The following is a 22,473-nucleotide window of genomic DNA, read 5'->3' on the forward strand; positions in this document are numbered from 1 at the left end:
TGCAGCGTCCCGCCGCGGGGGAAGACGGCGGCGCGTCTTCGTCCGGCGGCGGGACGCTCAACGCGGAGAAGATCGACGCTATGATCGACTCGATGATCGACGAGTACACCAACGTCGGCGACGTCAAGGAGGCGGTGCTGTGCGTCAAGGAGATTCAAAAGGAGGCCAAGGATTCCGCCGCGGCGATTACGTCGTGCGCGTCCAAGCTGGTGTCGCACGTCGTCGACCTCTCCCAGGAGAAGGCGCGCGACCTCGTCATCGCGCTCCTCGCCGCGATGGTCCACGACTGCGACGTCCCCGACGTGGTCATCTCCACCGCGTTGGGCGAGCCGGTGATGGCGTTGGACGACATCGCGATCGACGTGCCGATGGCGCCGAAGCTCCTCGGCGTCATGACCGCGCGGCTGGTGTCGGCGAACGCGTTGGACGCTGCGTTCATCAAGACCTCCGCGCAGGAGATCGAGGACGTGCTGTACCGCCGCGAGTTCGCCGCCGCGGCGTTTAAGGAGTTGAACGCGGAGGGCGCGAAGGGCGCGAAGGCGACGGTGGACGCGGCGGGGATCGACGTCGCGAAGCTTTTGGGCGGCGACCCGGAGTTCGACTCTCCGATCGGCGAGTTTCTCGAGAAGCAAGGGCTGAAGGAGCTGTGCTGATGCTGATCGATGCTGATCGATCGGCGACATATATAGTCGACGCGATCGATCGGCGAGGCGACGAACGATAGGGTTGGTTGGGCGGGACACATACGAAGGGAATAAGGGAGAGGAGAAGGGAGAAGAAGGGAACGAGAGGAGATCGCCGCGCGCGCGCGAAGGATGAAACGAATCGCTTCCTCTACACACCCGCGTTTCTCCGCCCGCGCGCGCGTTCGTTCGCTACCCGCGCACCGCCCGCCCGCCCGCGTCGCGTCTTAAGTCTTATGTCGCGTCACGTCACGTATCTATACCCCGGCCGTTCGTATCGCGGCATCCTGCCCGCGTACGACGCGTCGTCGAGGTACTTCGCCACCCCCGGGAAACGCCTCAGCTCGTCGTGGAAAACGCCGAGCGCGGGAAGCCTGAGGGCCAGAAATTCCAATATCAAAAAAGGTTCACCGGTCAGTTGAAAGGGAATGCGATCGAATGTTGAAAGCGGGAGATGGGTGAAAAACGTTTGTATAGAACGCACCCGAACCGCTCGGCCCAGTCCGGCGTGTGGCACGGCTTCGAGAGCTCCAAACGTCCAGCAGACCAAAAGCCCATAGCCATCGAGAGCTCCAACAGCTCGACGAACAGCGCGACGTCGACGTACGACGGCGCCGCGGTCCCGCCGAGCCACCCCGTCTCGCTTCGCGTCAGAATCTCCTCGAAGTGACCCAGCGTCGCGATCGATCGCTCGGCGACGGAGTAATCGTTCACGCGACGCATCGCTCGATACGTCGTCGGCTTCGCGTCGTCGCGCAACCCCGCGGGCGCGTCGCGCAGCGCGCCCGCGGCGTAGTGCTCGCCCTCGTGCGTCACGCCGTTGTTGCGCATCGTGGAAAAGTAAAAGGCGTAGAGGGAGTCGATCGTCGCGCGCGCGCGGACGTCGTCGCCGCCGTCCAATCCGAGCCGCGCCGCGAGGTGCCGCGTGATCGCCGTCTCTTGCCCCACGCGCAGCGGCGACCCATCTCGCGCGTCCGCGACCGCGGGGTCGAGGTCGCACAGCACCGGGAGCTTCCCGAAGCACCCGACGCGATGCTCGGACGCCATGCGCGGCTTCATCGCGCGCGTCCACGGCTCGAACCCGACGCACTCGAACTCGTACGGCGTCTCCGAGAGTTCCAAGAGCATCCGCGGCACCTCCGCGCGGTTCCGCATCGGCATGTACGTCAGCCTGAACCTCGGCGGCGCGGAGGCGTCGCCGGACGCGCCTCTTATACGCGCGTGCGCGGTCGTGCGCCACAAGTCTTCGGACGCGAGGAGCGAGGCTCGGAGCTCGGCGGGGGCGACGAGGGGTGGGAGGAGGAGGAGGTCGGCATTATTCGCATTATTTTCCGACGACGACGACGACGACGACGACGCGGACGCCGCCGCCGCGCGCGCTCGGACGGCGGCGGCGGCGACGCGGCGGCGGGACGCGCGCGGCGTCGCGCGCGTCGGGCGCGATGCCGCCGCGCTCGTGGACGCGTCGGCGGCGAAGGACGCCGAGCGCGCGGGTCGCATGACGGAGTGACGAGACGACGAGAACGTATTCACTTCAACGACACGCCGTCTCGCCACGTCGCCACTTCGCGCGCGCACCGAGCTCGTCGCCCCCCCTCCCCCCGTGCCCCTTCGCGCGCGCCGGCCGCGCCCGCTCGCGATGCGCGCGCACGCGCGCCGCGTCGCGCGCGCCGCGCGCGCCGCGTCGTCGCGCGCTCACGTCGCGTCCACGTCCGCCTCATCCGCGCCCGGCGCGACGACGAAGACGACGATCGGCATCGAGATCGTCGGCACCCGTCGTCGCGGTCTCGGGATCGCCGCGTCGTCGTCGTCGCGCGCCGCGTTCTCCGCCGCGCGCGGGTTCGCCGCGGCCGCGACCGGCGGCGGCGGCGGCGGCGGGCAAGGTCCGGTCGGGTGGAAGTCCCTCGCGGTCGCGTGCGTCACCGGCGGCGGCCTCCTGTACGTCTACGGCGAGCAGCGGAATAAGGTGCGTTCTATACACTGGTCCCCATACGACCGCGTCGGCGTGGTGAACGCCGATCCTTAAGGACTTTGCCTGGCGATTCTCTCCGCCCACCCCTCGCTTTCAATACCCGCCCTCGGCGCCTTTCAACTCCGCTTCTGACGCCTTTCAACTCCACCCCGACATCGCTTCATATGGAACGACCCAAGCGACTGGCGGCGATCAAGGAAGGGCCGAGCGCGGGGAAGGCGTCGATCGGCGGGCACTTCACGCTCAAGTGCGCGAACGAGAACGGCAAGGCGTTCAGCACGACGAGCCTGAGAGGGAAGTTCGCGCTGCTGTACTTTGGGTTCACGATGTGCCCGGACATCTGCCCGGACGAGGCGCGTTCGCTCGACGACTTTCTTCATCTCCCGGCGTTCGTTTTCTCTCCGCCCGACAACCCCTCGCTTCCAATCCCGTCACACCTCGACGCCTTTCAACTCCACCCCTGACGCGCCTTTCAACTCCACCCCGACGTGCTTCGCTCGCTTCGCTTCGCACCGTACCGACCCTCCCTCGACGCTCATCAGCTCGAGAAGATGGCGGAGTGCGTCGACCACGTGGCCGCCGCGGGGAAGGAGATCGTCCCGGTGTTCGTGTCGATCGACCCGGAGCGCGACACGGTGAAGCGCGTGAAAGAGTACGTGAAGGAGTTTCACCCGAAGCTGATCGGGTTGACCGGGAGCGTCGACGCGTGTAAGAACGCGGCGAAGAAGTATCGCGTGTACTACCACAAGACAGGGGAGGAGGACGACGCGGATTATTTAGTCGACCACTCCATCATCATGTACCTCGTCGACGACAACGGCGATTTCGTGACGTTCTACGGGAAGAACTTCGAGGCGAAGGCGATGGCGGACGCGATATTGGAGCAGATGAAGCGGTTGGGGCGGTGACTTTTGTTGTTTAATGTCGCGAGGTAGTCTGGTTGTCGCGCGAGGAGTACTTTATTCACACGCGAAAACATCCATCTGAGAGTCTGGTAGACAGGTCGTCTCGTCACCGAAAGGGTTTGATTTCTTATTCGCGAAGGAAGGGGGCAATGACCGGGGTGTACGTGAGAACGACGAGACTGAAGGTCTTGGGGAGGAGCCCGATTTAGGCGGCGTGATCGTGTACAGGTAGTTGTTTTTTGCCTTAGCGAGCAGATTTCTAGGGCTGCACGTCACGGAGACTTGACACACACACCGAAAGCGAGTTCGCGAACGTCACTCGTTCGACGCGCGGCGTCTCCTCGTCGCTCGTCATGGTGCGCGGCAAGGTCCTCGTCGTCGCCGGGAGCGACAGCGGCGGCGGCGCCGGGATCCAGGCGGACATCAAGACCTGCCTCGCCCTCGGCGCGTTCGCGACGACCGCGATCACGGCGCTCACCGCGCAAAACACGCTCGGCGTGCACGGCGTGCATCCCACGCCGCTCGACTTCGTCGACGCGCAGATCGACGCCGTCGTCAGCGACCTCCCCCCCGACGCGGTGAAGACGGGCATGCTCGCGAACGCGGAGACGGTGACGCGCGTCGCGTCCGCGATTAAATCGCGCGCGCTGAAGAACGTCGTCGTGGACACGGTGATGATCGCAAAGGGCGGCGCGTCGCTCCTCGAGGCGGACGCGATCGGCGCGCTTCGCGGCGCGCTCATCCCTCTCGCGACGGTCATCACCCCGAACGTCCCGGAGGCCGCCGCGCTGCTCGGAATGGACGAGAAGGACTTCAACCGAGACGCGATGGAGTCGCGCTGTCGCGAGCTCGGGAAGCTGGGATGCGCGTGGGTGCTCCTCAAGGGTGGGCACGTCGTCGACGACCTCGCGTCCGCGACGGATCATCTCTACGACGTCCGAAACGATTTGATGCGTTCGTTCACCGCGCCGCGGATAACGACGCACAACACGCACGGCACGGGGTGCACGTTCGCGAGCGCGATCGCGGCGTCGCTGGCGCAGGGGATGGACGTCCCGTCCGCGGTGCGCCGAGCGAAGGCGTACGTCTCCGCCGCGATCGCGTCCAATCCCGGGTTCGGCTCCGGGCACGGCCCGCTGAACCACCTGCCGTTCTACGCCGCGAGCGCGGGGGGGCTCTCGGCGCTCAACACTGACCGGAGCTCGAGCGGAGACGACTCGGGGTCGAGCGGGGGCGACTCAGGGTCGAGAGGGTCGACTGAAAGGCCGTTCGATCGGCGCGCGCTGCGTCTGTACCTCGTCACGTGCGACGCGTTGACGGAGGATAAATTGCGCGACGCGCTCGCCGCGGGGGTCACGATGGTGCAGATGCGCGATAAGACGACCGCGTCGACGCGCGAGTTGATCGCCAAGGCGCGCGCGATGAAACGCGTCTGCGACGCCGCCGGGGTCCCGTTCATCGTGAACGACCGCGTCGACGTCGCGATCGCGGTGGACGCGTGCGGCGTGCACTTGGGGCAGTCGGACGCGCCGTGCTCGTTCGCGAGGGCGCTGCTGGGACCCGGGAAGATCGTGGGCGTCAGCGCGCGGACGCCGGAGCTCGCGTCCGAGGCGAAGCGCGACGGCGCGGACTACGTCGGCAGCGGCGCGTGTTTCGGGACGGAGAGCAAGGGCGACGCGAAGGTCATCGGGTTGGAGGGCGTGCGCGCGGTGGCGGAGCGGTGCGAGGCGTTGGATCTGCCCGTCGTCGCTATCGGGGGGATCACGACGGAGACGGGAAAGAGAGCGCGAGAGGAGACGCGCGCGGACGGGATCGCGGTCATCTCGTGCGTCGCGAACGCGCCGGACGTCGCCGCCGCGGTGAGAGCGCTGCTCTGAGGAGGGAGGGTCGTCGGCTGGGTGTATAACGTTTATATTGAGATACGAGTATAGATAATAGACTACCCATCGCGACGCGCGACGCCGTTCCCCCTCCCTCGCCTCCGCGATGCGCGTCGTGATGACCCTAAAGAAGGTTCCTTATTCTCTACGCGTGCGCGGCGAAGAAATCGCGCTCGAGCTCCATCGCGCGCATATAGTTGGCCTCCACGCCGCCGCCGGCGACGATGTCCTGAGGGCCATTCCATACAAAAAACATTCACCGGTCAGTTGAAAGGGGCCCACGCGATCAAATGTTGAAACCGAGCGATGGGTGAAAAACAAACGTTTGTATAGAACGCACCTCCGGCAACAGCGCCTCCAACGACGCCGCCAGCGCCCCCATCTCGTCCCCGCCGTACGCGTCGAACCACTCTCTGTACGCGCACCCCTCCGCGACGAGCCCGCGGTCGAGGTAGTCCCTCCCGAGCGCCGCGTACAGGCGCATGCACGGCGTCATCCCCGCGACGAGCTCGTCCATGGGCACGTCCGGCGATTGCAGCGCGGTGAGGAAATCGACGTACGCTCTCGACGCGGGGTGTATCGTCTCGAGCGCGCCGTCGTCGACGCCCCACCGCGCGCACGCGTCCTCGTGAAGCTTGAGCTCGTCCAAGACGCCGCCGATGAGCGCGTGGAACGTGCGCTGCTGCTCGATCCCGGGCGCGCGCGCGAGCGCGGACGCGTACGCGCGGTTGAAGTGGAAGAGAAAGTAGCGATCTTGCGACAGAAACGCGACGTACTTCGCGCGAGGGAGCGTCCCGTTCGCCATCTGCGACACGAACGAGGACGCGGCGGTCATGTCCGCGTAGTTGGCGCGGACGGACGGGTGGTCGAAGAGACGACGCGCGGCGGTGGGGGGGGTCTCGGACGGCGCCATGTCGACCGAGCCTACGAGCGCCGCGCCGCGCCGCGCGACTGACGCCGAGCGTTCTGTTGCTTATGCGAAAAAGTGCATTTCGCTTTTTGGGCTCTCGGCGGGGCCAAGAGCCCGAGACCGCGGCGAAGAGCGTAGTACAGCATCGGCAAAATCCTGACTGAGACTCCATACGTACTGTATGATACGAACTCGGTTTCGGCGCCGCCTTTTTGCCTTCCCGAAACCTAATCGAGACGGGATAACCGACGCGACGTCGACGTCTAGGTCGTCACAGCCGAACGCACGGCAACGAGTGGCACGCAGGAATTCTCTCCTCCCGCGGCCTGAGACACATCGTCCGAACTTGACCGAGGTAATTCTCGCGCAAGGATCGCCGTGCGCTTCGACGACTCGCTCGCGTCGACGTCCAACAGCACGCCGACGACGCGATCGCCGCCGATCGAAAATTAACCCACCCCTCAACAGTCGACTTCATCAAACCTCTGCGACTACCGCTCCCTCGCGATGGCCGGCGAGACGTACGGATGGCTGTACGCGTTCATCGCGATGTACGCGCTGTCCTCCATGGCCGCGGCGTCGTACGCGCGGATCCGTAACTCCTCCCCGGAGAACGACTCCGGGAGCTCCATGAAGAATCACTTCGGCGCGGGCAAAGGGCTCAACGGTCTCGCGCTCTTCTTCACGCTCTCCGCGTCGCTCTTCTCCGCGTACTCCGTGGAAGGCATCGCGTGGGAGGCGTGGTTCAAGGGCTGGTTCGCCACGCGCTGGATCCCCGCGGGCGTCGGCGTGTACATGTGCTTCCTGATCCTCGCACCGCGCCTCAACGCGCTCGGGCAGCAACGCGGCTACCTCACCATCTCGGAGGTGGTCTACGACCGATTCAGCGCGCCGAACAGCGCGTCGCACGTCACCGCGCATCTCCTCCGAATCATCACCTACGGCTGCATGCTCCTGCCGATCTTCACGTACCAAGTCTCGCAGTTCGTGTCGTGCGGGAAGATCGCGGAGGCGTTCACCGACGGCGAAGTCAGCGAGACGGGAGGCATCCTCATCTTCGCCGCCATCATGCTCTTCGTCGAGTCCATCGGCGGCTTACGCGCCGTCGCGTACACGGACATCATCCAGGGCGTCATGCTCATCATCGGATCCCTCATCTTCTTCATCGCGTCCGGGGTGGAGTTCGGTGGCCTCGCGAAGGCGAGGGACTACTTCGACGAGGTTGGGAAGTTCCAAACGATGTTGTCGACGGCCGGGAGCTGGTCCATCATCTCGTACACGTCCTTCGTGATGCGCGTCGCCGCCGCCGCGACGATGTTCCCGCACCTCGCGATGCGACTGTTCGTCGCGAAGAACAGCAAGATGCTCCAGCGCGGGCTCGCCGGGATGAACTTCACGTTCTTCTGGGTGCAGCTCAGCACGATGATCGCGGGCTGGACCGCGGTGTACGCGTTGAGAAACACGGCGACCGTCGCGGACATCTCTAACCAGCAGTCCATCTTCGGGCACCTCGCGCTCCAGCTGAAGACGTCGTCGCACTTTGGCGACTTCGCCGCGTCGCTGCTCGTCATGGCCGCGTTCGCCGCGATGGTCTCCACCGCGGACAGCGGCTTGCTCGCGTTCAGCACCATGCTCGTGAAGGACGTCTACCAGCCGTACGCGAATAAGGTTTGGAAAAACGCGCCGCAGGACGGCGCCACGCTGAAACGCATCGGCCTCGGCGCGTCCATCTGCGGCCTCGTCATCGGCCTGTGCCTGTCCATCTACAACGTCCGCGAGGGCAAGCCGGACATCACGGGCTTGTTCTCGATCCAGACGGTGACGCCGATTCACGCCATACCCACGGTGTGGGGCGGGTTGCACCTCCACTGGCTCTCCGGCGAGGCGTGCCTCGCCGGTCTCGTCGTCGGTCTCACGACGGGGACGTGGATGGTCCTCGATACGGACTTCAACGACAAGCGATCGATCGGTCTCGACGAGCACTCGACCGGGTGGAACACGTCCGTGTTCGCGTTCCTCGTCAACGTCGGCGTCGTTCTCCTCTTCACGATCGTCGAGAAGTTTATTCTCAAGCCGCCGAAGGCGACGCAAGCCTCGGGCGCGCGGCCGCTGTTCATCGGTACCAAGATCGACAAGATGATCTCGAACCCGGTCCCGTGGTTCTTCATGCTCTTCACGCTGATGGCCGCGTGCCCGTTCTGGTACGAGCCGGAGAGCACCGTGAAGTACGTCGGCGACGTGGCTGCGTACGCGTTCACGTCGTTGTTCTTCTCGTTTATCCTCGCGTTGATGGTGTGCGCGATGTACCTCACGCGTTGGGAGGATTTTAAGCCCGTCGGCGAGGAAGAGAAGCAGGTCGAGGAAGGCGCGGCGGAGAAGACCGCCGCCGCGCCGGCGGTCTCGAACAAGGCGTGAGCGTGAACGACGGATTCGTCCAGTCGGGCGCCGGCGACGAACGAGGCGTGAACGAACGTGAACGGATCGGATTCCACATGGGATTCCGGTCGGTTGGGGAAAAAAAAAAGACAAGAAAAAAAAATAACGGCACTGGGGGTGCCCGCGTCGCGGACGACGGTGTCGTCCGCGCGCCGGCTGAGAACATACCCTTTATCACCGGATTCTGGTAATTCAGACGACGGGAACGTGCTCCTCCGTCGCGTACACGTACTGTGCGCACGCATTCCATCGACGGGGGGTGTACCATGTAAAACATAGCCGCCGCTAAAAAAAAAAAGCGGCGCGAGAGCGATTATGTATCACCTTTTAATACCGAGTGACCTCTCGCGCTACACACGACACGTTAACCTCATGTACCTACACAATGCAATGCAATCGTCGTCGCGCTGTACATATTACAATATTACACACCGAGCCGCGCGCGCTCGCGACGCGAACGCGCTGCGCCTCGCTCGCTCACTCACTCGCTCACGCCCTCTGCGAATCCCTCGACGCCGCGTGCAACGCGTCGAAAAACGCAACCTGAAACGACGCGGGCCCGTCCACCCCCCGCCCCTTATCCTGCGTCGCGCTCGCGACGCGTCGGTACCACGCGCACGCGGCTCGCACCGGGTCACCCTCCCCGCCTTCGTTCCTGAGCCCGACGGCCGCGACGAACGTCGCGATGACGCCGCCGAGGCAGCACCCCGCCCCCGTCCACTCGCGAAGCCACGCGCACGAGTCGTCTCTGCGGGAAGTGATGTGATCGGTCAGTTTAGGGAGTTGAAAGGCGTCAGTTGGAGTTGAAAGGCGCCGAGGGCGGGTATTGAAAGCGAGGGGTGGACGGAGAGACACGCCGGGAGATAAAGTTCTTAAGGATCGGCGTTCACCACTCGAACGCGGTCGTATGGGAACCAGTGTATAGAACGCGCCTGATCGCCCACGGCCTGCCGTCGCCGTGGTACGCGCACGGAACGCCGTAATCGACGTCGCCCGTCATGACGACGTACGCGTCCGTCGCGTCGCTGAGCGTCTTCAGGCAGTTCAAGATGGTGATCTCGTCGCGGATCGCCTTCTCTCTCGCCGCCTCGCGCTTGGATACCGCCTTCGACGGCGACGACGGCGGCGAGAACGATCTCCCCGCGGCGGCGGCGTTCGACGCGACCTCGTTCTCCGCGGTGTCGGACGTGGTGACCCCCGCGGCGTCGCACAGCTTCATCTCCTCGTTCCGCAGCCCGTACATTCGCATCAGCGCCGCCATCTCGGACGCGTTCCCCTTGACCAGCGTGTGGATCGTGTTCGGCTTGCCGTTCATCCTGTAGTCGAGCCATCGCTTGACGTTTACGCCGCGCGCGTCCAATCCGCATCCGACGGGGTCGACGACCACGATGGACGCCGACGCCACCGCCGCCGCGATCGCCTCCGTCGTCGGCGTCCCGAAGTTCAGCAGCGTCGCGTCCACCTTGTCGCACGTCTCGGACGCCTCCGCGGGCGTCGTCGCGCCCATGATCGGCTTCGCGCCGGCCGCGAGCGCGACGTCGACGACTTTCGCGCACGTCGCCGCGTTGGCGATGAGTTGGACCTTTGGTCGCGTCGCGCCCGCCGCGGTGACGACCGCGGTCGTGGAATCGTCCGGGGACCAGTGCGCGGCGTTCCTCGGGCGCCGTCGCGGCTTGAAGATCTGCGGCTTCTTGCTCGGAAGCGCCGCGCCCGCGGGGCTCGCGGCGTCGCCGACGGACTGCCGCGGCGTGTTCGGGCGCGAACGGCGACGATCGCGCGCGTGCTCGGATAATCCGCCCAAGAGCTTGACTCCGACGACCGCGCCGAGCGCGGACGCGACGGAGCTGATCACCATCGGCGCGATGCCCTCGACGCCGCCGAACCCGGGGGCGTCGCCCTCGGTGACGGACCATTTCTTGTACCCCATCGCGACGCGCCCGGTGCGTGGGGTGCCTTCGAGAGTGTCCGCAACGCAATGCGATAAGATTTTTTCGCGGCAGAAAAACTTTTTGGCGCCAGATTCGTTCGCGCCCCGCCATGGACGCCGACGACGCGCCTCCCGCGTCCGACGCGTCCGAGCACAGGTCCCGCGCGCTGGGCGCCGCGATGGCGCGGCAGCGCGCGGCGGGTGGCGACGTCGCGTCGTCGGACGACCGCGACGGCGACGGCGACGCGTCGTCGTCGACGACGAGCGCATCGCGCGACGATGCCACGCCCGCGACGACGCGCCCGCCCCCTCCCCCGCCCTTGGCCCTCCCCGACGAGGTCGTGCTTCGCATCCTGAAGCACGCGCTGCCCGGCGACGCGTTCGGCACGTGGAGCGTCGGCGGACGCTTCCGCGCGCCGCACCGCGCGGCGACGCGCGGCGACGCGGACGCGAGCGCGACGACGACTTCGACGACGACGACTTCGACTTCGACGACGATGACTTCGACGACGACGACGACGCCGCGAGGGCCTCTGCGCCTGGTGTGCGCGCAGTGGCGGCGACTGCTCGACGCGTCGTGCGCGCACCTCGAGGCGAGACGCGCGGTCGTGTTCGGCGACGACGAGCTCGCGTCCCTCGCGCGCGTCGTCCACCCCGCGTGCCGACGCCTCACCCTCGAGGGCTCGCACGCGCACTGCGGCAGGCTCGCGCTGACGGACGCGGGGCTCCAGGCGCGTGTTTCAGTTGTGTTTCACCCGCCGCTACTCGGTTTCAACGCGCGATCGATCGCGTCCCCTCTTAACCGATTGACCGACGGCGTCGCCCTCCAGGCCGCGCTCTCGGCGCTCGGCGCGCACGCCGGACACGTCCGCGCGCTCGAGGTGACGCGGACCGGGATGCCGCTGCACGCCGTCTTCCGCGCGGCGTCGCGGTGCGTCGGGCTCAGGCGCGTTCTATACACTGGTCCCCATACGACCGCGTTCTCGTGGTGAACGCCGATCCTTAAGGACTTTTCCCGGCGATTCTCTCCGCCCATCCCTCGCTTTCAATCCCCGACCTCGACGCCTTTCAACTCCATCTGACACCTTTCAACTCCACCCCGACATCGCCTCAGAGAGCTCGTCGTCGACGGCGGGCGCGGCGACGCCGCCGGGTCCGGGTCCGCCGGGTCCGCCGGGTCCGCCGCCGCGTCGGGTCCGGGTCCGCCGATGGGCCCGTGGGAGAGCGCGATGCTGCACGACATCGAGCCCTCCGCGGAGCTCGCGCGCGCGGAGCTCGCGCGTCTTCTCCGTAAGGACGCCGTGGAGACGCTGACGCTGACGCGCATCCCCGACGACCCGAGCGCCCCCCCCCGCGACGCGCGATGGCGCGAGCGGCGGCGAGACGTCCTCGACGCGTTCGCGTCGACGCGCGCGCTGCGATCGCTCCGCGTCGCGCGCGTCAGCGACGACGTCGTCGACGGCGGCGGCCTCGGCGCGTCGATTCCGCCGTGCCTGGAGGAACTCGACGTCGACGTCGCGGACGGAGGCGCGGCGACGCTCGCGATCGCGCGGTCGCTCGCGCGCGACGCGCCGCCGTCGCTGTGGCGCGTGACGCTGCGCGGCGCGGCGGTGGGCGTCGCGGGCGCGCTGGCGATGGACGACGCGCTGTCGCGGCGGCGGAGGGAAGGCCGCGCGCTGTTCCTTCGGCTCGGGCTGACGGATCGCGAGGGCGAGAAGACGCTGAAAGGGGTCATCGTGCGACGCGTGCTCGAGCGGTGGCAGCAGCGACGCGAACGCGAACGCGACGATTCCAGTTCATGTTCCGGGTCCGTGGACGCCGCGATGGCGACGATGGCGACGACGACGACGCGCGACGACGAGGAGTTGAAGCTCTCCGCGGACGCCCCCTTCGGCGGCGGCGGCGACGACGACCGACGCGAACGCGAAGAAGAGGGCACGGACCTCCACGACATGTTTCTCGGGTGGTCGCCGCGGCGGCTCGCGCGCGAGGTCGCGTCGTACATGGCGCAGTCCGAAGTCTTCGCGCACGAGATCCAGCGCGACGACGCCGACGCGACGACGGATGACCTCGACGACCCCGACGACCGGTGTGCGCGCGCGGAGGAGGAAGAGGAGGACGCGAGGTGCGCGGCGATGGTGTGCGCGAGGTGCGTTCAGGGTGACAAAAAGTTAGTTTTTCACCCGTATTGCCCGGTTTCATCAACATTTGATCGCGTCCCCTTTCAACAAATGACCGGTGAACTTTTTTTGTACGGCGGAATGGCCCTCATCATGCAGCCTCTTTGGTTTTCGCGAGACGCACCGCGAGCGCGCGGCGTGGGTCGCCGCCGCGCGATGGATGCGGCGCCTTCCGAAGGCGGACCTCGCGCTCAGGGCGCGCGCGGCGCGCGCGCTCGCGCGCGAGCGGTTCTTCCCTCTCGCGTTGCTGCTATTGCAGGACGTCGAGAAGAGGGTGTTCGACGGGAAGCCGCTGCCGCGCGGCGCGTGGCGAGGTGACGAGACCGCCGACGCGACCCACCCCTTTCGCGCGTCGCGTCGCGTCGCGCGCCGTCTCTTATCATGAGGCGTTCTTTGGCGCGCTATCATACGAATCACTCACCAATCACGTGCCGCCCGCGTGAATGATGCCACGTGTACTCACTCAAACCAATCGCAGGCCACCGCGACGGCGACGTGGACGCCTTCGCGCGCGCGGCGCGAACCGTCGTCGAGAGCGTCCGCGCGCTCGGCGCGGACGCGTTCGACCACGCCTCCGCGCGGTCGCTCGCGCTCATCGCGCTCCCCGTCGCGATCGCGGCGGCCGCGCGGGACGTCCCGTCGTTCGTTCTCGACGCCGTCCACGACGCCGTGTGCGCGTTGATCGTGGCGAAGGACCTCTGCCAACGCGCCTTCGTCGATCCCGCCGGGCGCCCGGAATCCAAGTCGCGCGCGGGACCGGGGGGGGGCGCCCCCGCGGTGGAGAAGTCGACGTTCGGCGCGTTGTTTCTCCGCGGCGGCGGCGCGTGGGCGTGCCTCGAGGCGCTCCGGCTGCTCCTCGAGGACGCGGTCCGGCCGTGCGCGCGCGAGACGTACCTACGACGCGACTGGGACCACGCGTTCCAGCTGCACGAGATTCTCACGCCGCCGTTTCTCGAGTGTTGGGCGACGAGCGGGGTTATTAACGGCGCCGCTAACGACGCGGACCCCCCGAGCGACGAGACGTCGATCGCGACCGCGAAAGTCGTCGCCGCGGGGTTGCGCGCGGTCCGCGGGCACGAGACGAGCACCGGCGACGCCGGCCTGCGGTCGCTCTCGAACGCGCTGACCGCCGCGGCGAGGCTGGCGCCGTCGGGCGAGGCGTGCGCGGAGCTCCACGCCGCGGTTGAGGATCTCTTCGCGCGTCGGAAATTCGCGCCGTTGACGCGCGGGCATGGCCGACGCTCTGTCGGCGGCCCCATCGCGTCGTGGCCGCAGTGGCTGTACGCGGTCGGCGCTCCGCCGCCGCTGGACGCGGCGGCGGCGAGCGCCGCGAGCGCGGCGCTCGCGGACGGCGCGGAGGAGTACGAGAGGCTCGAAGCGTCCGCGGCGTCGATTCGCGCCAAGATGTCGCGGCTCGGGGACGCGATGCGGTCGCTGACCGCGGACGTGCGGATCAGCACGCAGTTTCATCGCGAGCCCGCGAGGGCGCTGCTGCGCGAGGCGCACGCGGAGATGGGGTGGCGGCGCGAGGTAGCCGCGGCGGCGACGAGCGCGGAGGACGGAACGTCGACCTCATCAGTCGCCGACGGGGACGACGACGCGACCGCCGGAGAGTCGCCGTCGCCGTCGCCGTCGCCGCCGCGCGAGCGACACCACCACCACCACGTCCCGCATGGCGGCGGCGCGCAGGCGTTCATCCTCCCTCACGGCGGGCTCGAGTCGCCGTCCTCCGCGGCGGCGACGGCGTGGCGGCGGCGCGCGCCGCTCGTCTTGAGACGCGCGCCGCGCGAGGGGTGGGAAGGACGCGCGCGGGAGAAACTCAGGCGCGTTCTATCTCACACTGGTCCCCATACGGCCGCGTCGGCGTGGGGAACGCCGATCCTTAAGGACTTTTCCACCCGGCGTTTCTCTCCGCCCAGGGTCCCACGCTTTCAATCCCGTCACACCTCGACGCCTTTCAACTCCGCTTCTGACGCCTTTCAACTCCGCCCCGATATCATCGCTCGTACGGAACGACCCTCAGAGCGTTGCTGACGCACTGCACGCGCGCGGCGCCGTACGTCGCGGAGATGCCGCGGGGAGGCGGAGGGAGGGACGTCGCCGCGGGATGGTCGCGCGTGGACGACGTCGAGGACACCGGCGGCGGCGTGTTTCTTCACGAGTGGGAGGGGCGCGCGGCGGCGGCGGCGTTGGCGTGGTTTTTCCGCGGCGAAGACGAAAAACGCACACGCGGCGGCGAGGGCGAGGGCGAGGGCGAGGGCGAGGGCGAGGGAGCGCGCGCCGACGCGCTCGACGACGTGATGCGCGTGCTGGGGGTCACGGACGAGGAGCTTCCGGTGCGGGCGATGATGTCGCTCGGGAGCGGGCGCGGCGGCGCGGTGTTAGACGACGCCCTGAGGGCGAACCTTCTGTGTTAGGTGCGTTCTATACAAAAAAAGTTCACCGGTCAGTTGAAAGGGGGAGCGATCAAATGTTGAAACCGAGCGATGGGTGAAAAACTGAAAAACTTATAACGCGCCTTTAGTCGACAGTCAGGTGTAGCTCCCTCGGCGCGGCGCGTCTCACCCTTCCGTTGGCGAAACGACCCGGCGGGTCGTCGTCGCGCGCGCCACATCGACGCCGGCGCAGCGTCGGCGACGCGCGCGGACGACGATGGCGGACCCTCCCGAGGCCGAGGGCGACGCCCCCGAGGAGGGGACTCCGGTGGTGCGTCCCCCCGCCGTCGCGCGCCGCGCTCGCCTCCCCCCCCCTCCTTCGCCCCGCGGCGCCGGCCACTTTTGGCATCGATCGATTCCGGATCCCCGCTGACCGCGCGCCGTCCGTCCCCCGTCCCCGCAGTCCCCACCCCCGGAATTCGACCTGGAATGGCGCGCCATCGCGTTCGTGATGGAGGCCGGCAGCGAGGGCGTCGACGCGGAGGCGGTGAAGACCGCGCTCCTCGCGCTGGAGCCCGTCGAGCACGGCGACGGACGGCCGATCATGAGGTGCGTCGTCCGAGCGATTGAATTAATCCTCGCGAATGAATTCTCCCCGACCGAGGCTCGCCTCCCGCGTCGCCCGCTCACCCCCTTCCCCCATCTTCTCCGCGTCCCCCCCCCACCGCGCGCCGCGCAGCTACGGAACCGTATCCTACGACGAGCTCGTCTCCGCGGCGGGCGGCGCGGAGGAGGGCTCGCCGCTCAACGTCGTGCACGTCGCCATATCCGAAGCGAAGGAGGCGCACGACGCCTCGGAAGATCCAGACAAGGGCGAGTGGGCCGTGCCGTTCAACCTGCGCGCGGCGCTGTTCGACGCGAACGCGGAGAACGACGCCGCGACGCACAAGGCGGAGCTCGTCGCGCTCAGGCGCGCGGCGAAGGACGAGGCGAGGGAGGCGGTCAAAGCCGCGGAGGAGGACGTCGCGGCGAGGAGGAAAGAATCGATCGCCGCGGCGGAGGACGCCGTCGACGCGCCGCCGCCGACGGCGACCAGCGACCCGGTCAAAGAGGCGGACGAAGCCCTGGGCAACGCGGAGAAGGCGCTCAAGGCGGCGATGAAGGAGCTCGCGCGCAAAGAGCGTCTGATGACCGCGCCCGCGGCGATGACGCGCGCGTACGCGTTGGCGCCCGACTGGTCCGGGTCCGCGTCCGGCGGAGAGATCTCCGAGGTCATCTCCGGCCTCTCGGACGTCGTCGGCGGAGGGCTGAGACTGCGGAGCGTGATCAACGTCGCGCGCGCGCGGCTGCCGCCGCCGACGCCGCCGGAGCCGGAGGACAGCGCCGCGACGACGGCGCCGCCCGCGAGCGAGGATGGCGAGGAGACGACGGCGGAGGGCGCGGAGGGCGAAGACCCCGCCGGGGCTTCCGCGGAGGAGGCGTCGAAACCGCCGCCCGCGGAGGAAGAGGGCGAGCCCGAGCCGCCCGAGGTGGACGACCCGTACCCGCCGCTGACCGAGGCGCTGATGAACGCGCAGAGAGACGCGGAGATCGCGATGGAGTTCCACGCGCCGTGTCGATCGATCGCGGCGGTGCAAGCCGATTTCGACCGCGACGCGCCCACCCCAGACGCTACGACGCTCGCGACGAGAGTCGCGGAGTGTCTCACGTACACCGCGCTCGCGAACGCGCTGTACGCCAAGTGGCGCGCGCGGTGCACGCTCGAGGACGTCCCGAAGGTTTCGCGCCGCGCGGCGAGCGCGGATGATGATCATTTCGAAGACGACGACGTCGACCTGCGGACGTACCGCCAGCTGCTCGCGGGCGTGCCGCGCGAACGCGCCACGTGCGCGACGGTGCTCGACGCGATGATCGGCCAGGTCTGCGCGTCATCGTGCGACCCCGCGGACGTCGCGCTCGCCGCGGACGTCGCCGCCGCCGCCGCCGCGAAGGCTGCGATCGCGGAGGCGATGGCGACGGTCAAGCTCGACGCGATCCCAGAGCTCGGCGGCGTCGGCGTCGGCGGCGAGATGCTCTCGGGCGCGACGGGCGGCGGCGGCGGCGCCGTCGTCTGGGGCCGCACCACCGGCCGCGGCGGCGCGTCCGCCGACCACGTCACGCTGCTCCAGTCCGGCGACCGCGCGACGACGCTCAAGTCGACGTTCGGCCCCGGGACGCTCGCGAGCACGGTTTTCCGCGGCGACGAATCGAGCGCGCCGCTCGCGTCGGTGTGCGTGTTGGACCCGGACGACGTCGAGGAGCGCGCGTCGGAGTTTTCGTGCTCGATCGCGCCGGGCGTGGACCGATACCTGATGCCACCGAAGCCGGAGATGACCGCGGACGAGCGCGAGGTGCGCAAGACGCGCATGGCGGCGTGCCTGCCGTCGCCGGACACGCCGCTCGCGACGATCGAGCGTCACGAGATGCTCACCTTCGCGGCGGACGCGCTGCCGCGAGGGTACAAGGAGGACCACGGGAAGGAGCTCAAGCGCCGGCGGCACTGGGAGCCGCTCACGCGCGAGGCGTACGCGGCGCTGTACCACGCCGCGAGGCTCGACCTGAAGGGGACGCAGCTCAACTACTTCGCGCCCGAGGACGCGTTACTCGTGACGTTGCACGCGCCGAGGGAAGAGGACCCCGTGGAGGGGTACTGGGACGGCGACGCGCCGAGGGCGTTCACGTTCGCGGAGTACCACGCGCGGTACTTCGAGGCGGCGACCGCGAAGAAGGCGGCGGAGGACAAGGCGAGGGAGGAGGCGGAGGCTGCGGCGGCGATCGCCAAGGCGGAGATGGAGGAGGTGAGACTGCTTCCCATACGACCGCGTTCGCGTGGTGCACGCCGTTCCTTGAGGACTTTTCCCGTCGTCACTCTTCACCCGCGCTTCCCTTTCAACGTTTGACCGGTAAGACGTTCGACTGACCGATCGCTTCACCCACGCAGGCGAGGCGCGTCGCGGAGGAGGCGGGGGAGGACTTCGACGAGGAAAACTGGGGCAAGCCCGCGAAGATCACGGAGGAGAGCGACGACGACGTCGAGCGCGCCGCGGATGGCGTCGTGACCGACGCGGAGCTGTCCAAGGCGTCGGACCTCGCGTCGGAGCTCACGTCGGAGTTCTCCGCGATTTCGGCGAATCACGCGAAGGATTCCGTCGAGTGGGACCTCGTCCCGGATCTCCTCCCGACCGTAGCGTACTCCACGGAGGAGTCCACGCGCGCGCCGCCAATCGGCGAGCGACGGCAGTACCCCAGATGCGGCGCGATCGTGTCGTTCGACGCCTCCGGCGCGCCCACGGTCGTCGCGGGGGGCGTCACGTTGGGCCTGCGAGGCGACGCGCTCGAGGTGACGCTCGCCGACGAGACGGGCGCGTGCGTCGTCGTGCGTCGCGTCGCGGATGACCCGCCGCCGCCGCCGCCGGAGCCGGAGCTCGACGAGGACGGCAACCCGATCCCGCCGCCGGAGCCGGAAGCGCCGGAAGCACCGGAAGCGCCGGAGCTGGACGAGGACGGTAACCCGATCCCCGCGCCGGAGCCGACGCCGCCGCCCCCGCCGCCGCCGCGCCCGGTGCAAGTGCAGTACTCCGCCGCGAGCGGGCTGTGCGTCGGCGTGACGACGGAACGCGCGGTGCTCCAGAAGATGGTCGCGCCCGCGGGCGCGACCGCCGCGGGGACCGCGCCCGACGCGACCGTGGACCGCGCGACGCGCGCGTCTCGCGTGACGGAGACGTCGCGCGCGGTGCTCCCCGTTGGCGCGGTGGCGCGGTATCTCTCCGACGGCTCCGTGGAGGTGTTGCACCGCGACGGCGACGTCTCGAGGCGCGCCGCGGGCTCGAACGAGTGGATCGGGACGAACAACAACGGCACGCGGTGGGCGCAGGCGGACCCGTACCTCTTCACGCCGTCGCCTCCCGAGCCCGAGCTCGACGAGGACGGCAACCCGGTGGAGAAGGAGAAGCCGCCGCCCGAGGAGGGCGAAGAAGCGGAAGAAGCGGAGCCGGCGGAGCCGTTTGATCCGACGCCGTACGTCGTCGTCCCGGACCCGACCTGGGTCGACGACATCGGCTCGTCCACGCAGATCGATCCGGACAGCATGGCGAAGGTGACGACGCGCAGCGACCTCGTGATGATCGTCGAACACGAGACGAAGAGCACGCTCGTGTACCACGCGGACGGCACGCGCGCGGTGTGCGCGCCGAGCGAAGGATGCGCGTGGAGAATTGAAAAGGAGGGGTTCGCCGCGGTGCAGCAGACGCGAAGCGTCGGCGTCGACGGCGACGTCGTCGTCGACCTCGCGTCCGCGATCGCGACCGCGGACGTCGACGGCGTCGTCGTCCTGACGCTCGCCGACGGCAGCGTCCTCGCGACGGAGGTGTCCGGGCAGATTGCCTACGCGCCGGCGTGGTTGGAGACGCCGGAGGCGGCGGCGAGAGGTGCGTTCTATACACTGGTTCCCATACGACCGTGTTGGCGTGGTGAAGGCCGATCCTTAAGGACTTTTCCCGGCGTTTCTCTCCGCTCATCCCTCGCTTTCAATCCCCACCCTCGACGCCTTTGAACGCCAACTGACGCCTTTGAACTCCACCCCGACATCAGACGCGTTGCGCGGGGACGTTCGCGGGGTGTTTTTGTTCAACATCGAGCGTTCGTCGATGCTGTTCGGGGACGCGAGCGGGGACCCGACGGGGGGGTTCAAGGTGAAGAACGACGGCACGCTCGGCGCGTTCATTCCCCCGCAGGAAGACCCGAGTTGGATGACGTCGTACAAGGAGTCGATCGCGTTCAAGGAGAAGTCGCCGAAATCCGAGCCGAAATCCGAGCCGGAGCCGGATTCGGAAAAAGAGATCACTTCGCCGGCGCCCAAGTCGGAGCCGCCCGAGGAGGTGGACGAGTACGCCGGTCTCACGCCGTGGGAGAAGGCGGAGTTGAAGATGCAAAAGAAGAAGAAAAAGATTGAGATCAAACGCAGAATGGTCGAGGAAGAGGAAGCGATGGAGGCGCGGACGCGAGAGATCGTCGCCAGGGGCGGCCAGGCTGGGGGCTTTTTGTCCAGCACGGCGGCGCATCGCGCGGCGAGGATCGCCGCGAGGCGCATGGTGCGCGAGAGCTCCATCTCGATCAAAGCCCCGGACGTCGCGCCGCGTCTCTTCGTGGTCTACCCCGACCAGGAGTGCTTCTTCGAGGTGCTCTCCGAGCGCGCGTTCGCGCAGTACGCGCGCTCGCGGTCGGCGGACGCGTCGTGCACGGTGACCAAGGCGAAAGTCGCCGGGACGGAGCCCGGGGTGCTGTCGCACACGTACCTCACGCCGCTTCGTCTTCCGCAGATGCCGGGCGATCGCGTGGAGCCGGTGCCCGTCGCGCCCGCGAAGCCGTCCCGACCCGCGAGCGCGGGGCCGACGATCCCGTCGCTTCGCCTTCCGTCCAAGCCGCAGTTCCCCGCGCCGCCGAAGAGGATGGAGATTCCGCGAATCACCGCAATCGCGCCGACGATGCCGCCGCCGCCCGCGGACGCGGCGGCGTTCGTCTTCAAGCAGGTGATCGAGTACCCCGACAACGGCGCCACCGCGGCGGCGCTGTTGGACCGCTCGCTTCTTCAGCACGCCAAGGCGAATATCGAGGGCGCGAAGATTCTCCCGGAGTCGTACGAGCTCACCGAACGAAGCCTCCGCGACGGCGTCATCACGCTCGCGATGGAAAACCTCGCGGACCAGATCGTCAAGGCGCGCGTGGAGAAGGAGGAGGCGTACGAGAAGCGCATCGCGCGTGAACGCCAACTCGCGGAGGCGAAGGAGCAGGCGGAGTGGGAGGCTGCGCAGGCGGAGGCGGCGAAGGTGTTGAACCGCAAGGTGGCGCGGACGGATCGCGTCTTCGAGCCGACGCCGCGGCCGATGTTCCCGCCGTGCAACTTTTTCGCGAGCGAGGAGGGGACGCGCACGCTGGAGCTGCTCAAGACGCAGCCGCCCGTCGTCGCGCTGCCGAAGAAGGTGAAAGGCAAATTCGACCTCCCCGTCGGCGTCACCGCGGCGCGTCACGAGCCGGACGCGAGCCCGCGCGCGCCCGCGCCGCGGCGCAGCGCGACGGCGGAGCTCGCCGCGCGCGGCGGCGACCTTCGACCGCCGGCGCCGATGGTGGCGAGCACCGCGCAGTCGCGCGCGCGCGCGCGGCAAGACGCCGCGCTCGCGTCGGACGGCTACAGCGGGCCGTCGCACGGCGATCCGGGCGCGGTGTGGGCGGCGTCGCTGCGCGACGTCGTCTCCTCGGGCGCGGTGCCGGATGGAAGAGACCGCGCGTGGATGCCGTCGGGGCACGCGACGAAGTGGGAGGGCGCGGACGTGTATCAGAGCGTGAACGCGATCGAGGTCAAGACGAACAACGGGTCGCGCGAGCACGCGCGCACGGACTTCATGGGAAGAGTGAGGCCGCAACTCGCGCCGGAGCAGTACTACAAGAGCGTCGCGCGCTCCGGGTATAACCTTCGACACGACGAGATCGAGGGCCCGGTGAAGCGGCCGCTTCGGTCCGCGGCCATCTCGCTGGACACCAACACCAGAGGGCGGTTCGCGCCGCAGTTTGAGCTGTCCCCCGCGCACGTGCACTTCGGCGGCGTGACGAGCGGCAACGCTGTGGCGAGAACCGCGGAGCTCCTCAACGTCTCGTTCGACCTCGGGCGGTTCCACCTGCGGCAGCCGGATCCGTCGTCGCCGTTTTACGTCGAGTACAAGCCGGGGTTCGTGAACCCCGGGCTGGCGCGGAAGCTGAAGATTTACTGCCACGCGACGGAGCCCGGAGAGCACGTCGGGGAGGTGGTGATCACGACGGAGAAGCAAATTTTCACGCTGACGCTCAGCGCCAAGGTGCTCGCGACGCGAGCCGACGCGCACGCGCACGCGGCGGCGGCGTACGAGAGGATATCTCGCGACGACGGATACGGCGACGACCGATACGACGACGACGCGGCGATGGAGCAGGATCCGTTCGAGGGTGGTTCGAACAGCCTCGGCGGCGGAGCGGGCGGCGTGAGAACACCGGGGGTCCCGCCGAGCCTGCGGTCGCGGACGCGACCGGAGCTCGACGAGCGCGCGACGCTGGAGGAGATGCGCGACCGCGAGCTCATCGCGTCGAGGCGATGAGAGAAGAGATTTTATTTTCTCGCAGCCTTCGACGCCCGCCCG

The 22,473-nt window shown here is 68.2% G+C and overlaps 9 protein-coding genes across 9 annotated transcripts in view; 6 read left to right on the top strand and 3 right to left on the bottom strand.

The window, feature by feature from the left end:
• EIF4G (eukaryotic initiation factor) overlaps positions 1 to 653 on the top strand; it is a gene marked incomplete at both ends in the record, with an annotated part of 2,811 nt that extends 2,158 nt beyond the window's left edge. Inside the window, one exon of the mRNA XM_003062896.1 lies at positions 6 to 653. Within this exon, the coding sequence (XP_003062942.1) occupies positions 6 to 653 (648 nt within the window). The remainder of the gene's footprint in view (positions 1 to 5) is intronic.
• A 245-nt stretch (positions 654 to 898) lies between these two features.
• Positions 899 to 2,183, bottom strand: MICPUCDRAFT_52891 (uncharacterized protein; the record flags this gene model as incomplete). Its single annotated transcript, XM_003063101.1, has 2 exons — positions 899 to 1,057; positions 1,168 to 2,183. The coding sequence occupies 2 exons, from the start codon at positions 2,181 to 2,183 to the stop codon at positions 928 to 930; spliced, it is 1,146 nt and encodes a 381-aa protein (XP_003063147.1). The 3' UTR covers positions 899 to 927.
• A 139-nt stretch (positions 2,184 to 2,322) lies between these two features.
• On the top strand, positions 2,323 to 3,862 carry MICPUCDRAFT_66990 (uncharacterized protein; the record flags this gene model as incomplete). Its single annotated transcript, XM_003062897.1, has 3 exons — positions 2,323 to 2,649; positions 2,835 to 3,008; positions 3,198 to 3,862. 3 exons carry the CDS (start codon positions 2,323 to 2,325, stop codon positions 3,561 to 3,563), a joined length of 867 nt encoding a protein of 288 aa, XP_003062943.1. The 3' UTR covers positions 3,564 to 3,862.
• A 51-nt stretch (positions 3,863 to 3,913) lies between these two features.
• On the top strand, positions 3,914 to 5,437 carry MICPUCDRAFT_52893 (HMPP-kinase/thiamine monophosphate synthetase; the record flags this gene model as incomplete). The annotated part of the gene is made up of 1 exon (XM_003062898.1): positions 3,914 to 5,437. One exon carries the CDS (start codon positions 3,914 to 3,916, stop codon positions 5,435 to 5,437), a length of 1,524 nt encoding a protein of 507 aa, XP_003062944.1.
• A 148-nt stretch (positions 5,438 to 5,585) lies between these two features.
• On the bottom strand, positions 5,586 to 6,353 carry MICPUCDRAFT_52894 (uncharacterized protein; the record flags this gene model as incomplete). Its single annotated transcript, XM_003063102.1, has 2 exons — positions 5,586 to 5,669; positions 5,781 to 6,353. The coding sequence occupies 2 exons, from the start codon at positions 6,351 to 6,353 to the stop codon at positions 5,586 to 5,588; spliced, it is 657 nt and encodes a 218-aa protein (XP_003063148.1).
• A 281-nt stretch (positions 6,354 to 6,634) lies between these two features.
• Positions 6,635 to 8,765, top strand: SSSF-F (sodium/solute symporter; the record flags this gene model as incomplete). The annotated part of the gene is made up of 1 exon (XM_003062899.1): positions 6,635 to 8,765. The coding sequence occupies exon 1, from the start codon at positions 6,858 to 6,860 to the stop codon at positions 8,763 to 8,765; it is 1,908 nt and encodes a 635-aa protein (XP_003062945.1). The 5' UTR covers positions 6,635 to 6,857.
• Positions 8,766 to 9,275: 510 nt separating this feature from the next.
• Positions 9,276 to 10,713, bottom strand: THIM (uncharacterized protein; the record flags this gene model as incomplete). The annotated part of the gene is made up of 2 exons (XM_003063103.1): positions 9,276 to 9,534; positions 9,680 to 10,713. The coding sequence occupies 2 exons, from the start codon at positions 10,711 to 10,713 to the stop codon at positions 9,276 to 9,278; spliced, it is 1,293 nt and encodes a 430-aa protein (XP_003063149.1).
• Positions 10,714 to 10,823: 110 nt separating this feature from the next.
• Positions 10,824 to 15,341, top strand: MICPUCDRAFT_71086 (micromonas-specific orphan protein; the record flags this gene model as incomplete). The annotated part of the gene is made up of 5 exons (XM_003062900.1): positions 10,824 to 11,659; positions 11,828 to 12,862; positions 12,993 to 13,207; positions 13,372 to 14,716; positions 14,917 to 15,341. The coding sequence occupies 5 exons, from the start codon at positions 10,824 to 10,826 to the stop codon at positions 15,308 to 15,310; spliced, it is 3,825 nt and encodes a 1,274-aa protein (XP_003062946.1). The 3' UTR covers positions 15,311 to 15,341.
• A 204-nt stretch (positions 15,342 to 15,545) lies between these two features.
• Positions 15,546 to 22,431, top strand: PF6 (central pair protein; the record flags this gene model as incomplete). The annotated part of the gene is made up of 5 exons (XM_003062901.1): positions 15,546 to 15,599; positions 15,732 to 15,877; positions 16,008 to 18,105; positions 18,249 to 19,734; positions 19,898 to 22,431. The coding sequence occupies 5 exons, from the start codon at positions 15,546 to 15,548 to the stop codon at positions 22,429 to 22,431; spliced, it is 6,318 nt and encodes a 2,105-aa protein (XP_003062947.1).
• Positions 22,432 to 22,473: the final 42 nt, after the last annotated feature.

Source organism: Micromonas pusilla (assembly GCF_000151265.4).
Source record: "Micromonas pusilla CCMP1545 genomic scaffold MICPUCscaffold_13, whole genome shotgun sequence".
NCBI lineage: Eukaryota > Viridiplantae > Chlorophyta > Mamiellophyceae > Mamiellales > Mamiellaceae > Micromonas > Micromonas pusilla.